The 16,836-nt window shown below is 53.6% G+C and overlaps 1 protein-coding gene across 1 annotated transcript; it reads left to right on the forward strand.

Moving 5' to 3' along the window:
- Window positions 1-130: 130 nt before the first annotated feature.
- MTFP1 (mitochondrial fission process 1) lies at window positions 131-5,253 on the forward strand. Its single transcript, XM_027576341.2, has 4 exons — window positions 131-1,976; window positions 2,916-3,043; window positions 3,438-3,670; window positions 4,647-5,253. Exons 1-4 carry the CDS (start codon window positions 1,910-1,912, stop codon window positions 4,717-4,719), a joined length of 501 nt encoding a protein of 166 aa, XP_027432142.1. The 5' UTR covers window positions 131-1,909; the 3' UTR covers window positions 4,720-5,253.
- Window positions 5,254-16,836: the final 11,583 nt, after the last annotated feature.

Consider the following 16,836-nt stretch of genomic DNA (forward strand, 5'->3'; position numbering starts at 1 on the left):
TGGAAGTCAATGCCCACCGCCTCGCTCCTCGCTGCCCCTCAGACTGACAAAATTTACGTCTCAGGAACATCACCTAGTCGCCAATAGGTGGGGCGCATGCGCAGAAGCCACCCGCTCTCCCCCCCCCCCCTCTAGCGCGCTTTCCCATGGTGCCCAACGGCCAGCTTGCTTCCCGATTGGCTGTCTTCCGCCATCTTTGTTAAGGGCACCAAGGGGGCTCCTGGCCGCCTTCAAGGTCTGGGCGGAGGCCCCGCCCCACTCGGTTTGTGGATACGTGCCGGAAGGTTCTAGCGCGCAGATATGTGCGGGTCTGAGGAGAACGTGCAACGCCTGCGGTGGGCACAGGGTAGGAGGGAAGCGGACGAGCGACGCTCACGTGGTGCTAGGGACCGTCTCCTAATTCCGCGCCAGCACTACTGGTGTTTCCGGAGCTGGAGAGCGCTTTTGGTCCGGAGCCCAGCTTCCCGCAAGGTCACCGCTGACCGGGCTTCCCTACACGACCATGCAATGACAGAGACGCCCAGGGCTGAAAATGGAGTCCTTAATATTGAACCAATGGCCTTTATTTTCTCCATCTTTATTTGATGATGATAAAAAGCTAATTCTTTAAAATGAGCGCCTACTGGGTACCAAGCAACAACCCTGTGCTTACGGCCCTGGGTTGTTGCAGAGATTCAAAGAAACAATACGTGCAAAGCACTTAGAAGAGAGCTTTAACAAGTGAGTGCTCAGTAAATGTGGGCTACTAGTAGGTTTTACAGACGTAGCTAATAGGTGGCACAACTTGGGATTTGAACCCAGAACCACCTGTCTTTAATGGCTGCCTCTTCACTGCCTGATACCTCCCAAATCCAAAGGATTCACAGCTTTAGCGAAGTGCACTCATTGCTCACGTGAGTAAACTGAGGTCCAGCTGGGGAAGAGTTTCTTAGTAATCACTACCACCCAAGACCACTCATTCTGTTCTCACTTCCCTGACGTCTTGTTTCCCTTGCCTCGTTCGTTCGTTCGTTCGTTTGTTCGTTCATTCATTCATTCATTCACTCATCCATTCTAGGTCATTCATTCATTCATTCATTCATCCATTCTAGGTCCTGCCCCCAAAGAATCTTGGTCTAGGGGTTATGCCGATCCAGTTAGACCTCAGAGCTTGATATATGAACAGGGTACCTGGCAGGAAGGCACTCGAATCTAAATATCCACCTCACCAGGGTGCTCACTGTTCACCATCCCCAGCCTCATTAACTCAGCTCAACTTAAGAGCACGGGACCTGGAGCCACGGCCTGGATTCAAATGCCAGCTTCACCACTTCGCTGGATGACCTGGGAAAGTGACTCTTTTTCTTTTTTTTTGCCTCTATTTTCTCGTCTGTAAAGTAGGGGTCCCAGGTTGGTGGGAGGCTTTAAGGAAGTAATCTGTCTAGAGTCTTTAGCCAATGGTCTGGCCAGTAGTAAACTTAATAAATGCTTTCTTATAATTAATCTTTGCAACTGTCCCAGAAATGAACACTGTGTTCCCCATATAATAAATTAATAAAATGAGGCTCAGAGTAGAGTCTCTTGCCTGAGGTCACACAGCTATAAAGTGTAACTAGGAAGCGTAGCATGCCGCATTTGAATCCCAGTCTCTTTGGCTCCAAAACTAGTCAGTCGTGGGAAAGGATTGCTCCAACCACTCAACCCCAGAGAAAACGTGAAGAATATTAATCTGTAAAACCCAAGCCTGGGAGAGGGGCTTCTGTGCGCGGGGTAATTTGCAGACGCTCCCTGCTGGCGGGGACCACACGACCTTTCCTTCAGCCCGGGACCTTCAGCCGGTCCCGCCGCGGCCGACTTGAGCGGTAGTGGAAGCTGAGGTGGTAACGGCAGCAGGACCCGCTGCAGTGGCTCCTACCGAGGCAGAAGCGCCATGTCCGAGCCACCCCCACGGGATGCGGAGCGCGACCTTTTCCGGGACACGTGGGTGCGATACCTAGGTGAGTGGGGGGCGAGGGGCACGGCAACTCCCCCACCATGTGGCTGGAGAGGCAGAGGTCGCCAGACGCCGGTCAGGGCCCTGGAGAAGGTGGAAGGATCATAGTTCTCATTCTGCATGGGCCAGAGACGGCTCAGAGAGGGCTCGGGACTTGCCCAAGGTCACACAGCTCAGGTCCGCCCAGCCCGGTCCTCGGGGTCTGTGCTGGTCAGTCTCCCAGGTGTAGGCTCCAACCGGGCAGGGAGGAACGGGGTGAGCGGGCTGCCCTCTCGGGTATGTCTGGGCCCTGGCTGTGGAGTTGGTGTCTGGACACTCATACTGGCTCTGTTTGACACTCGGTTTTCTGCTTGGCATCAATACAGATGAACATTGTCTCTCTCATGGGGTGGTAGTTGGAAGGGTAGCATGAGATAAGGCACAGGAAAGACCTGGCACATGGTGAGTGCCTCATCAGCCGACCTGCTCTTAGTCTCTGCATTGGTGCCCATGTTTCTAGAACCTAGACTGGGAAGGCAAGGGAATGATAATTGTGACTGTACTCAGCTCTCCCACAATGGTCCTAGAGTCGAGGTGGACTTAATGGTTGCCTTTTTATAGACTGGGAAACGGAAGCTCAGAGACATAAAATCGCTTATCTAAGGTCACTCAGCTACTATTTAGCAGGCTGGGATTAGGACCAGTGCCTCCTTGTGGAGCAAACCGGCCCCAGCACTGGAATTATTATTATTATTTTTTGTCTTTTTTTAGAGAGAGAGAGAAGGGGCTGAGGGAGACGGAGAGAATCTTAAGCAGGCTCCACGCACAGCACAGAGCCCATCTCAGGGCTCGATCTCATAACTCTGAGATCATGACCTAAGCCAAAATCAAGAGTCAGATGCTTAATGGACTGGGCAACTCAGCTGCCCCCCACCATCGAAATTAAATGTCTCCTCCCCAACAGGCTATGCCAATGAGGTGGGAGAGGCATTCCGCTCCCTGGTGCCAGCAGCTGTGGTGTGGCTGAGCTATGGTGTGTCTAGCTCCTACGTGCTGGCTGATGCCATTGACAAGGGCAAGAAGGCGGGAGCTGTGAGTGTTGGCTTGTCCCTTTACCCCTTACTGTAGTCTAGTCCCTTTGTGATTCCATCCACAGCCTGCATGTGGTAAAATCCCTGGTGCAACAGTCCAGTCCCAACAACCTTGCCTGTTGCAGTCCATACCCCAGTCCTGTTTGTAGGGTCGCGCCCCCCGCCTCCAGCCCTGCATGTGAACTAGCCTGTACCCTACAGTTCTGGATGTGAATGAGTCCACCCTCAGCCCTGAATTGGTACAGTCCAGAACCTGACAGTAGTGTGGTTCTGTCCCCACTCCCACCCCCGCCCCCCACTGGCCACTTCCCTCCCCTGGTCCAGCCTCATGCCCCTTGTCCACAGGGTTTCCCACCTCTGCCCCTGCTGGGTTAATTATCTCTTGTCCCCACCAGATACCGAGCTCCGAAGCAGGCCGCAGCACCAGGGTGGCTGTGGCTGTGGTGGACACTTTTGTGTGGCAGGCTCTGGCTTCTGTGGCTATCCCAGGCTTCACTATCAACCGTGTGTGTGCTGCCTCTCTCTACATCCTGGGCACGGCCACGCGCTGGCCTCTGTCCGTCCGCAAGTGGACCACCACTGCACTGGGGCTTCTGGTCATCCCTGGCATCATCCACCCCATTGACAGGTGGGTGCCCCTTCCAGCCTCAGGGATCATCCACTCTGTAGGTGGCGAGAAGCTCTGAGAGACGTGGGGTGACCCTACTTGGCATAGAACAATAGCAGCGGGGGCAGGGCTAGTAGTCAGGGCTCTGAGACAGAAAGGACAGTCTGTGCCTGTGTTCTGGCAAGTACCTTGGCAGTAAAGGTACGGGTGGTGCCTTGAGGGTATGGGACATAGGACCAGTAAATTCTAGAAAGAAAACCTAGTGTTAAAGAACAGTCTGAGGCAGGCAGGAACAGGTGCACATTGGAGGGGATGGATTTGGGGAGATTTTGGTGACGAAAGCCTGACGGAAACTGGGTTAAGTAAAATAAGAATGAATTGTTTCATGAAACCGAAAAGTCCAGAGTTATGCTGCTTTCAGGCATGGCTGGATTGAGGCACCCAAATGGTGTCATTAGGGGTCTTGGTCTCCCCAGCCTGCTGCCCTTCTTCCCACACCACCCCATGTTGGCTTCACTCACTTTCCCCACTTGGGAGCAGAGATGGCCTCCAGCAGCTCCTAGCTTCCTTCCCACCAGCTTAGCAAGCCGCATAGGAAGCTTCTCATAGTTGACCAAAAAAATCCCAAGGAAGGTTGTCATTGGTCTATTCTGGACAGAGTGCCCACCCCTGAGCCAATTTCTCTTTTCTGATTGGCCACACTTGGGTCATGTGCCTGCTCTTAGAACCAGAGAATGGGGCCAACTCAACCAGACCAACAGAGAGTGGGAGGAGCAGTCCTTTCCCAAGGGAACACAGCTGACCCAAAGACCCTAAGTGAGGCTTTTACCTTCTTTGTGCCTCAGTTTCCCCAACTGAATAAAGAAAAGGGTGATGTCTGTCGCCTGGATGGCACTTGTGTCCTGCATCTAGGAGTCCCTTTCCTAGCCCTGATCTCCTACCCCCCTTTCCCTTCCTCCCAGGGGTCACTTGCTCATCACTATCCACCACCCCACAGGTCAGTGGACTTCCTTTTGGACTCCAGCCTGCGCAAGCTCTACCCCTCAGTGGAGAAGCCCAGCTCCTCCTGACCCCACCCTGGTACTTGGCCTGTGGGTTGGCCCACTCCCTGCTCTGGTCCAACTTCTTCCTCCTGCCAGGGGATGTGGATGCCTGGCTCCCTGGGGTCTGAGGCCCTGGCATCTGAGTATTTTGAGCCAGATGGGAACTGAGAGACAAAGGCCTCAAGGAGCGGCAGCTGCTGTGACTCACAGAAAGGGAGACCTGAACCCCATCTGCTTCCATGGAATCCGTGATACTGAGGGGGAGTGGACTTGTTTTTTTGACAGGAAAGTAACATCCTCCCATGGAGGATACAGAAGCCCAGATAGGGCAAGGAATACAGCCAAGATCACTTAGCAAGCTGGAGCCCCAGGAGCCCCAGTGGCTTGGCCCCATGGCAGTGTGGCTGGGCCGAGAAGCAGCAGACACTCAGAAATGCAGGAGTGCAGTCATGGGCACCCTGAGGACTGATTCTCCAGCTAGCCCAGCCCTGGTGCTGGACCTGCTCTGGCCTGGCTGGAAGGCAGGACAGTCCCCGGTCCAATAAATCCTCAAGAAGTTGAGTTCTCTTCTCCTGTTCTCTTGGGGATGAGCAGGGGTGTGGTGCTGGGGAGCAGGCCCTGGGGGCCCTCAGAGGTAGGAGCTGACTTCTCTGGCCACGCATGGCTCACAGTATGTCAGGTACTCCTCACCCACCAACGCTCCCCTGCAGATGCCTGGGATCCCACCCTTGGTGCTGCCAGTCTCCTTTGGCCATTGACCTCTCTGCAAGCCTCCTAAAGCACCAGCTCCTCTGGAAGGGATACCACCTGAGCCTGAAGGTGCCCAAGATGAAGACAACTCCCATATGAGTATCAACGGGGGACTCCCAGGAGGAGACTCAGGAACCTTGGAGAAAAGGGAGCGACCCAGGAGGCTGTCCCCGGGAGCACTGAAGGGGGCATTCCTCATTGATTCTGGGCCAGGCCCTTTTTTGGCTGCTAACAACTCAGAGGGGTAGAAAGATGGGGAGTGGGGTTTGGGATATGGAGCATGGGGCAGAAGCAGGCCTAGGTCCCTGTCGCTCAGCCCTGACCCAAGCCACAAATCAGTTCCAGCCGAGACCCTGGCCATGCCCCTCGCAGCTTGGGTGCAGGCTTGGCAGCTAGCCCCCTCCCCAGAGAGACCCCCTGCAACTGGATGGGGACTTACAGGGGCCTAGGGACTGGGCAGGATTGCTGGTGAGACAGGATGGGGGCTCAGGTTGTGGCTCATGCTCTGGGGGAGTCTGTAGCTACAGGGTAAATCTCTCTGATGGTGGGCCTTTCTCTGCTGCCCTTCTCATCCCACAGCAGCTGGGTTTCTTTCCCAGGCTCCCCTTGCCCTGTGCCCAGTCTCCTACTGCTCCCTCCGGCTCCCTTCAATGCACTGAGCCCCCTTCTAGGCCCCTCTCCAGTCCTGCACCTCCCCATCTCCCCACCAGGGTCGACCCACACCTGCATCCCTATGACATCTGGGCACTGCCACCCAGTTCCCTGCTCACAGGGTCTCTACCTTGGTCACTGACATCGTGGTGTAAACATGTTCTTTTCTTGCCTTGGGACAAATAGCTTCATTTTCTCTCAACTTTGAGCATCAGTGAGCAGATAACCAGGTCAGAAGGTTAGAGGTGTATAGAGGTTCGGTGGGTGGATGGCTTCAAGCCTTCCGGTGGGATATCTTTGTCTTCCCTTTGTCTCTGGGAAGTCCACTGAGGAGGCTTCCCACAGGATGATCTGGTCCTTTGAATTGAGTCAGGCTTCTGACTCCAGGGGTTGCAGAGGTGAGTGAGGGAGCCCTTTTCCAGAGCCTGGGCCCTTCTTGGGATCCCCTTCACAGTGGGAGACACTGGGGCCCCAGATTCAGGGGCCCCCTGGCAATCCCAGCAGAACCTGGTTCTGGCCTCTTCCTCCCTTCCCCCTGCCCCCACTTGGCCCCCATTTATGGCCTGCCAGAGTAAAGCCTGAAACCTCAGGCAAGTTAGCTGTGAGCTCATTCACTCCATCACTGTGGAAGCCACTCACCTCTGAGCCTCCTCATCCTGAAGAAGAATAACTGCTGTCCACTGTATATGGTTAATAAATGCTACCCTTTTACTGCCAGGCAGCTCCTCTTTTTCTGTGATGACCATGGGATTCTCCCAAGAATCCTGCGCAGTACCTCAGTGTTTATAGCAATGTCCACAATAGCCAAACTGTGCAAAGAGCCCAGATGTGCATTGACAGATGAATGGATAAAGAAGATGTGGTATGTATACACAATGGAATATTAATCAGTCATCAAAAAATTGAAATCTTACCATTTGCAACAATGTGGATGGAACTAGAGGTATGCTAAGCGAAATAAGTCAATCAGAGAAAGACAATTACATTTCACTCGTGGAATTTTAGAAACAAAACGAGGGGAAGGGAGGGAAAAATAAGACGAAATCAGAGAGGGAGACAAACCATAAGAGACTCTTAACTAGAGGAAACAAACAGGGTTGCTGGAGGGGAGGGGAGTGGATGGGGTAAGTGCGTGATGGACATTATGGAGGGCACGTGATGGAATGAACCCTGGGTGTTATATGCAACTGATGAATCACTAAATTCTACTTCTGAAACTAATACACTACATGTTAATTAATTGAATTTAAATTAAAAAAAAGAATCCTATGCAGTAGACAAAATCATCCCCATTTTATTTTATTTTTTAAAAAGATTTTATTTATTTATTTGACAGAGACACAGTGAAAGAGGGAACACAAGCAGAGGGAGTGGGAGAGGGAGAAGCAGGCTTCCCGAGGAGCAGGGAGCCCGCTGTGGGGCTCAGTCCCAGGGCCCTGGGATCATGACCTGAGCCAAAGGCAGACACTTAACGACTGAGCCACTCAGGTGCCCCCAAATCATCCCCATTTTAGAGATAAGGAAACTGAGGCTTGAGGTCACATAGGTACAAGGTAGTCCAGTACTCCCATACTCTCTCCACGTCTTCAATACAGTCTGGCTGGTGGCAGCTGTTGCCCATCCCCCTCACACCCATGACAGGGACTCTGCTCACGGTGGTGTTGATGTCCATCCTAGGCCTGCAGTGGGTGAAGACCCACTGCCTCTGGTTCAGGACACAAAGCCTTGCAGGCATGTCTAGCTCCAGGCCTAGGCAGTGGGGTCTAAGGAGTCCCCAGTGCCTACTGGGGTTTTCAAAGAAAAAGATATTCACCAATGACTCTGCCACTCATGGTTTTCCTGAGGTGGGGCTGGAGGAAATTAGTTCTCCAAGAGCAGGAGTTAGTGTTGGGTCTCCTGGGAGGTGATGCCCCTAGGAATGAGCAGGTCTTGTGCCTGCCACATGTGAACTTGGGCAGGAGTGCTGGGGTGGTGGGCAAACCCGTGGCTTGCCTGGGGGCGCTGGAATCAGGGTGCTTCTCCCTTTGCTCCTTTAATGTTTGCTCAGGGGCCCAGCAGCCCCCTAGGCAGCAGTAGGGCCTCTTCTGGATGCCTGAGACCTGGCCCATCTGGAGGCTTACTTTGCACATCCTCTTGCTGTGGGCCAATGAGTGGTGTACTAGAGGTGTTCATAGGGGCCAGAACTGAGATCGTTGCCTTTTTAGGAATCATTTTAAACATAGCCATTATTAAAAATTAAATGATGGGGAGGGACACCTGGGTGGCTCAGTCGGTTAAGCGTCTGCCTTCGACTCGGGTCATGATCTCAGGGTCCTGGGATCCAGCCCTGCTTTGGGCTCCCCACTCAGCCCGGAGTCTGCTGCTCTCTCTCCCTCTGCCCCTCCCCCATTCATCCCCCCCCCAAATAAATAAATAAAATCTTTAAAAAGGTTAAATAATGGGGAGAGGCTAGCACAAGGCAGCTGAGGCATGTCGGAGCGTGAAGGGCCTGATTGCTGTAATAACCAGAGGAGCCTCCTGTCTAGGTCTGGCCACGGTGGAGCGACCGGTGGGGCAAGAGGCCACTGCCGTCTTTCTGGACCTGCCCAACTCTGATGGGCAACGTGCAGTAACTAAAAAAGTACAGCTTCTCAACTCTGCTTAGTGACTTCTCTTGGGTAGCCTGAAATAGGTCACCAGGGGACTTTCTACACCATGGAGATCAACAAATCAGGGTCCGCCCGCCGTGGCAGCCAGGGGTTAAATGTTTACCAGCACACCACTGCTCTGGCCCTCCTGCCGACCCAGGAGGTGGGTCATAGCACCATCCCCCTGTGCAGAACCCCATCTAGGATCAGACAGGGCAAGTGACTTGGCAGAAGCCTCACAGTCTACAGGGTCACAGGTAAGACTCAGCCCTGCTCTGCTCTTTCTCCTCCCCAAAAGGCCAGGCAGGGAGAAGGGAAGGTGGCCTTGGCTGCAGCCCCTGCTTGTCTGGAGCCTTCACTCCGGCTTTTTCCTCCTCCAGCTGGTACCCCAGCACCTGATGCTTGGGCTCAGGCCCTTCTCGCTCACTCTTCCTTGGGTGTTTCCATTCACTCATGTAGCTTCTGGCCCCAATCCTCTGTCCCCTCCAGCCTTGGATGAGGGCAGCAGCCTCTGGCTTGTCTCCCCCCCTCCTGCCGCCAGCTTTTCTATCTAGCCAACCACTTCTTAAAATGTTCAGAACAGTGTCCAGACTCCTTGAGGTGGCTCTTAGAGCCCTTAGACCCCACCCTTGCCCCCTACCCTAAATCTTCATTTCAGCTGTTCTGTCCTTTCTGGTTTCTTGGATCTGGCATTTGTCTCGACTGGGCTTTCTCATACACTGTTCCCTCCAGCTGGGACACTCCCTTCCAATCTTTCCCCCACTGCTTCCTGCAGGCCCACGCACCCTCCCCTGACTATAGCCCACTTAATTCCTGCCCCCTCAAGTACCCTCTGATCCCCTAGGACTAGCATTGGAGCCTCCTCTGTGCTTCCTCCAGCCCAATAGTTCCTCCACTGCCTGAGAGGAGGGCCAGACCCCTGTTGGGATTGGGGGCAGGGAGGCTTGTCTTTTCCCACCCCCTTCAGAGCTTTGTCCAAGAGCATTCTGGGAGTTGGGAATCCCGTGGCCACCTTCATGCAATGCTCAGCATCACCACAAGGAGGCAGCACCACAAAACATGCTCTTGTTGGCTGGTTCAAACTGCCTCTGGGATTATTGAGAACAGTGTGGGTCAAGTCCTGTGCTAAGCACTTCCTGTGATGTGGCTCATTTACTCTTTACAATCACATCATAGTTAGGTCCCTGTTTCCTGGAGTTGGAGTCACTGGCCCAAGCTCACACAGTCTGGCCCCTACCCCTCCCTGCCCACCCACATAACTCAACATTCCTCCCACCTCCTCCACCTTCCCTCTCTCCCTCTTCCCTAACCCCCCTCCCCCAGCCCAGTTCTGATTCTGTATCTACTGCCTCCAAGCCTGTGGCTCTCTACACAGTTGGGGAGCACCTGACTCACAGGCTGTGTGATCATGGGCAAGTTTACCTAACTTCTCTGAGCCTTGGTTTCCTCACCAAACAATTCTCTGTAATGACCTCCTGAAGCTGCTGCCAGGATTACAGGAGAAATGGCTCACAAAGCGTTCAGCCAGAGCAGGGCTCACAGAGAGAGCTCCACAAACATTGGCTATTATCAGTGTGTCAAGAGGCCTCTCCTTCAAGGACAAATGATTGAATCATTCCACCTGATAACCAACCAGATATAAATTATGCCAATTATATGCTTCAAGGATTCCACTACTAAGAATTTATTCAGAGGAAATAATGGGCGGTCATCCCAAGGTGTGCAGCTGAGGGTCATTGTCATGGTCTTATTTGTAGGAACTAAAAATCTTGGAAACTCCTTAAATGCCCGATGCATAAAGGAACACTCTTCTGATCTGATCATGCTGGTGGCTGAATCTCCCCAGAGACCTTCTGTTCTGATATGTTCTATGACTCCTGACGGCCCCCAGGATCCAATCTGAACACCTCAGCCTGGCATTCAGAGCCTCAAGGTCTTGGTAGCCTTCTCTCTCACCGTGACACATCTGCGCACCTGCATTCCTGCCTCCGTTGAGGCCTTGCCATTCCCCGGATGTGCCCTGCACGTTAACCTCTGTGCCTTCACTCAGGCCATGCCACCGGCCAGGAGTGCCCTCTCCCCATCTGTCTTCCTCTGTTGCCAGCCCTCAGCGTCCAGCTCTGATGGTATCTGCCCCATGAATGCTTCTCGGCTTTTCCTCCCAGACAGGATCATCTTGCCGTACAGCACCCTCAGTCATCACACTCCCCCCCTCCCCTTGGACAAGAGTTATGAAAGACACCCACATAAACCCTGGATGGAGCGCTTGCTGTATGCCCGGCATTGCACTAAGCCTTGTGTTACATAACCTCCGTAAGAGCCAATGCAATAGGCGCCATACCATCCTTGTGGTGAGGTGAGCCTTCTGTCAGCGTTAACTCTTAACTAACCTTATTAAATCCTCACGAGTAAGGGGGACTTTGGGGTCCTTTCTAAAATCAGGAGGCATGGCGGGCAGGTGGGGGAGTGTGGAAATATTTGGCCTGTGCCCCACTCAGCCATAGGGGCTCAGGTGAAACGGTTCCTTCCCCAGCCTCTTCTGGGCCAATTTAAGGAAGCTTGTGGGGGGCTGGCCATGTTTCTTTTCATTATGGCCACCCCCAGCAGGCTCCTGCAAGTTGTTCTCTTCTTGCTGCAGCTTGATGAGGTCTGGGCAGTGAGGCTCCCTTAGGATCTGGAGTGCTGGGTGGGGGTCCTTCCCCCTGTGCTCCCTGAGCTGAGCGCTGCCAGCAGTGCACCTGGTGAGCCTCCTTGAGGATAATTCGTCCCACACTGTCTGGCCTGGGCAGCAGCAAGGGCCCAGCTGGGGAGCCCAAGCCTCAAGAAGCAGGACTGCCCTGAAGTCCAGCATGGTCCTGTTCAGCCTGGGACAAGGCTGAAAGTCTCCCAAGAAACAGGGTGAAGGTCAGGGAAGAGGAACGGGCGACCCAGGATTCTGGTGTCCTCAGCTCTCAGCTGGGGAAGAAACAAGGGACTCCAGGGCTGGAGGCTATGGGAGGTGAGGCCAAGTGTTGAAAGGCAACCAGCACAGCAACTCATAGGCCATTAGGAAAGAACTTCCCTCCTCCAGGTATGCCCAGGATGCCAAGCCTCACCTCCCACCTCCCCTGTCTGTGGGGACCCACCAGACCCGCTTGACCTATGGTGCCCCTTCTTCTGCAGTCACCCAGCCTAGGCTGCTCCTCAGGCAGGAAGTGAACAGTTCTGCGGCAGCCGGCCCATCATGGACCCCGCAGAGCCCTCCAAAGGACACCCCCCCAGAAGCCCTCACCCCATACCCCACAGCCCCTGCAGGTTACCCTCCAGGTACTGCACGGTGAGTCTCAGGGCTGGTGTGTGTAGCCATGGTGGGGTTGGAGTGGGGACCCCTGAGGATTGCCTAAGGAGGGCAGAGTGTGGGCCACCTGTACCATCCTGTGTTGGGCCTCAGTCTTCTGCCCTTAGTGGGACAGGTGTGCACCCATTTGGTAGATGAGACCAGGGTAAGAGAACTGAAGTTCAACCTTTTCTCTTAGCTTCCATCATCCCACCTGTAAAATGGGTATAGCAAACATTTCTAGGACCATTCGGGAATAAATGGAATTATGGTTGTGACCTAATAGGCATGCAGTAGATGCTTGTTAGGAGGCGACCATGACTACTTGCTGGGAATAACCCCCTTCCCTCTCTTCCCTCAGATGGCTTGCCTATGTAGAAGGTTCATGGCGGACTCCTGAAGCCTGCATCCAGCCGGTGTCAAATTGGGCCATGAAACTCTATGTGGATGAGTGTGTGGGCTCTCAGAACTGGTACCTGAACCACTCCCAGAGGATATACACCCTTGTCTTCCACCAAGGGTCTATGAGGCTGTTGGGGGCAGCAAGAGGGAGGGCAGGGGGCTCATCCCTACCCTGGGATCTTGCTTAGCTGGACCGTTGGTGTAATCACGTATAGAGGTCTCTCTTTTTGCACTTGGTCATTGGTGACCAGCCTTTTTTTGTGTCTGGTTTGAACTTGTCTGGGTCTGAACATGTCCACCTGGGCTGTGAGTTTGGCAAAGGATGGGCTGTCCTTCCCAGCCAGGGTGCAAGCTGTTGAGCAGCGGCAGAAACCTTAGAGTCTTATCACTTGGGGCTGATTTTCTAACATCTGCTCTTTGCTCAGGCTAAACACAATTGTCCCTGAGCTCTAGTAATGGGGTGGACATTCTTTAATGTGGCTTTAAGTGGCAAGAAGGTCCCAGAGTATGAGCCTCTCCATGGCTTCCCAGGAAACTTGGTCTGACCAGTCTGTGAGTTGAAGGTCCCTCTGGCCCCCTTGGCTGTCCCCAGGTGCCACTCAGTAGGCCCCAGGTCTGGCCCTTGGTCCCAGCAGGATGAGACACTACAGTTCGGCGCGGAGGCCTTCATGCTCAACAATGATGTGGAAGAGAATGAGGTGAGGGCTGTGCCTCAGGCCCAGCTGGAGGTCCGGGGACTCTCTTCCTATTACTCTGCTTCCCTTCCCAGGACTGTTTTGGGTAGAGCTGGGGGTCAGCCCAGAGAGGGGTACTGAATCTCCTGATAGGATCTACAGATTTAGCAAATAAAACTACAGGATTTCCAGTGAAGCTTGAGTTTCAAATAAAAAATGATTTTTTTTTAGTATAAACAAGTCACCCATATTCCCCGAGACCCATTTAGACTAAATTTTAAGAGATTTAACTGGATGCCTGTATTTTATCTGGCAACCCTAACCCCTGCGAATGGCAGTGGGATAGGGATCCAGAGGAGCCATGGGAGCCCAGGAGGACCCTCTCAATGGGTGTTGGTGTTCCAAGATTCTTCCTTAGTCCATCCTTCCAAGGTGTGTATTTCACTTGCTTGGTGAGCATCTGGAGTTGGACAAGACCCTTTGAGACTGGTCGGAAATCCTGTTCTTACAACACTTCCTCATACAGGTGAGGGTTCTTTCTTTCGAGCTGTGGGACACTGGGCAAACCCCTTCCCCATTTTGGGCCTTGGGGGGAGGGGGCCCCATTTCCAAAGTGAAAGTGTTTGCTGCCGTGATGTGTGGGCCCTGGGTCCTGGAAGCTGGGCAATGGGGAGTGGTGGAAGGCCCCACCTGGCCCTCTACTGGGATGCTTCATCTGTACCATGGGAAATCCTTATGCTGGAAATGTAGGTGGCCTCTCCCTGGTATAGGCAAACCAGGGAGAGGGGGGTCCAGAGAGGCCAGGGGATGGACTGCTGTCACCCAGCTAATAGGGGCCATGCTGGAATTGGGATTCGGGGCAGGCCTCTCCCCTGGGGCAGACTGTCTTCCCCCTACCCCCCCCCCCCCGACTGAGCATGTCTTTCTGTCTGGACCATTGGCAGCTCGCAGCTGGTAAGTGGGAGAGCTCTGTGCATGATGGCTGTGACTTTAGCTGCTCCCATCCACAAAGAGGCTGGCGCTGTGGTAAGGCAGAGTAGAACCAGGTTAGAGGGGCTACTAGGGGGAGGGCATGGCTTGTGTGGCCAATGGATGTCACTGAATCTGCCACCGGCATGGCCCCTGGGCTGGGAGGGTAGACAGGGTGGTAAGTCAGGGGGCAGGGGCCAGGAAGAAATTGTAGCTGGGGTGGGGTAGGCTGTGGGCCATCAGGTCGCCTGCAGCTGCCTCTTCTGTCCCATGGAGCTTGGAGGGGGCAGCTTGCTCTGCTTGGCGCCAGGACGTATGCCGGGGCCACTAATAACTCATTCTCCTGCCCTCCTTTACCAAACAAATATATAACCGTCCAAGACAACTTAGAGACTTCAAAAAGATCTAATCCTACAACGCAAACCATCGTTAATGAACAGCTTAGTGTAACCATATCCAGGCAGGTTTTGTTGTCTGTACACATGAATATAATGGTCCAGTTTTTATGGTATTCTATAAAACCTTCTAGAATACTCTACAGACAGCTCTGTAGGTCAGATACCTCTTTGACATTGATGATGTATATCCATGGGATGGAGGTATTAGAATTGAATCAGTACCTTGGGGAGGGCTATTTGTGTTGTTCAGTTATTTTCTCTTAATTCCTGTTACATAACACCTCACTGCCCCCTGCCCCCATTTAGCAGGTGAACACACACCTACTTAGGAGTTAGCTGGCTCGGAGCCTCTGCCAGGGGCTGGGAAGGGAGAAAGATGCCAGGGCTAACAGCTTCCCCTCCCCAGAATTCCCAGGTTAAGGGAACACCCATATGGTGGTTGTGGGGCCACTGAGGTTCAAGAAGCTGCCGACATCATGGTTTAAAGGGAGGTGCAGGGCTAGGAGGCAGCCTAGGCCCGAAAATGTCTGGTCGCCCCCTCCACCATCCACATTCATGGACACTTGCCTTCAGTCCTGACCTCACTGCCCTGTCCTATCCCCAGCCACACCCTGCTTCCCCACATGTTCCTGGTTTTTCTTTTCCTACTTTGAAGAACTCTGGGCTTGAGGTCCACTCCAGCTGTCCTACATGGCCTGTCCCGCACCTCTGGGCAGTCCTGAGCCACTCCCTCGCCCCTCCCTCCAGTCTCTTGCAAGATGCTGAAGGACTTGGTGGCGGTGGTTTTGGCCTTCAGTGGGGTCACTCTGCTGCTGACCCTGAAGAAAGTGGGCAAGGTCTTCTAGCTGCACTGCCCCCTTGGCTGCCTGGGGAGCACGCTGGGGTGGGGGGGGTGGCCTGTCTGATCAGGACACCCAGGAGATGGAGTCAGTGGCCGGGGCAATGGAGAGACCTCTTCTGAAGAGGAGATTGATATGATGTCCCAGTCTACCATCAAGGAAAGCTGGGAGGCGGCAAGCCCTTCGGAAGACAACTAAACCACCCTTTTATTTACGCACAATAAAGATTTCTATTTCTCTAGTGCTCTGGTCGTGCCTTAACTCTCCCTGGCACTCGTGTGTGTTGGACAAATATGACCTCTTAACTGCATGATGTGAAGTGGGCTCTCTGGAGAGGCCATTGCAGTAGTGGCTTCCTGAGGAGGGTGCCTGTTTAGCACCAATTGGCTTGTTCTCTGCCCATGGGTTGCCCTGGCCTGGAGTCTGCATGGTAAGTGGCCCAGACTGTCAAATTTGATCTGTCTTATGGGAAATAGCCAGCAGCCACCAAGGGCAGCCGAGACCTTTCCTTCCTGGTCACTTCTGGGCCGTTGGAATGGAAATGTAATTGCCCTTCACACACGGTAGGGAGCATGCAGGCCTCGGTCTTCCTGCCCCTACACTGCTTGCTGACCATTGCTGGTTGGGGTGCCCATTATTCATGGTGACAAAGTAGGACCTTTTCCCCTCCCCCCTTCACCACCTCCTGGACATTCAGAACTGGAACTAAGTGGCCCCTGAGTGAGGCTGGGAGCCGGGGAAGGCTATTTCCCACTGATGGTGGAAATGGAGTAGGAGCTGGTTTGCCGTGGCTGGGCGTCAGCAGATGCTGAGGGGCGCTTTTTGATTCTTGGCTTCAGCCCTGGCCTAGGCTCCCGGTGCTGCCCCTGCCTCCAGGTAGCAAGTACCCTTCTGCTCAGAGTGAGGTCTGTGATCAGCAGTAGAGGAGGTCAGGCAAATGAGGGCATCTGGTGGTACTCACAGCCATCTCAGCTTCAAAGATGCAAAGGGTCCACCCCCTTATCCTTCTTCTGACCCTGCTGCAATATGGGAGCCTTTCCCTTGGGGGCAAGGATAAGGCTGCCCTGTGCCTCCACCCTGCACCATCGACTCTGGGCCAACCACTCCCAGGAACCCCTTGACCCACATTGCTGGTGCTACCACAGTCTTCCAAGAGAATGAGCCCATGCCCTTCTTTCCTTTCTCCCCTCTTTCTCCCTTCCCTCTCCCTCTCCCTCATTTGTACGGTGGCCAGATAAAATACAGGATGCCCCATTAAGTTTTAATTTCAGATAAACAATTTTAAGTATGTTCCATATCTTGCTTCCCCCCTCATAAATCTGACAACCCTCTCTTCCTCTTCCTCTCCTTCCTCCTTCACCTTCCCCAACTCTGAGAGTCAGCAGTCTTGTCTTGTTCTGGAAAATTGCCACAGTAATGTGAATTTGGTGGGAGTGAGTAGGTGGGGGAGGGTGGCCTTAACTTCAGTGTTATTTTTGCCACCCATAGGCCAAAGGAAACCAGGCCAGTGTCTTTTGG

This window comes from Zalophus californianus, chromosome 14, assembly GCF_009762305.2.
Source record: "Zalophus californianus isolate mZalCal1 chromosome 14, mZalCal1.pri.v2, whole genome shotgun sequence".
NCBI lineage: Eukaryota > Metazoa > Chordata > Mammalia > Carnivora > Otariidae > Zalophus > Zalophus californianus.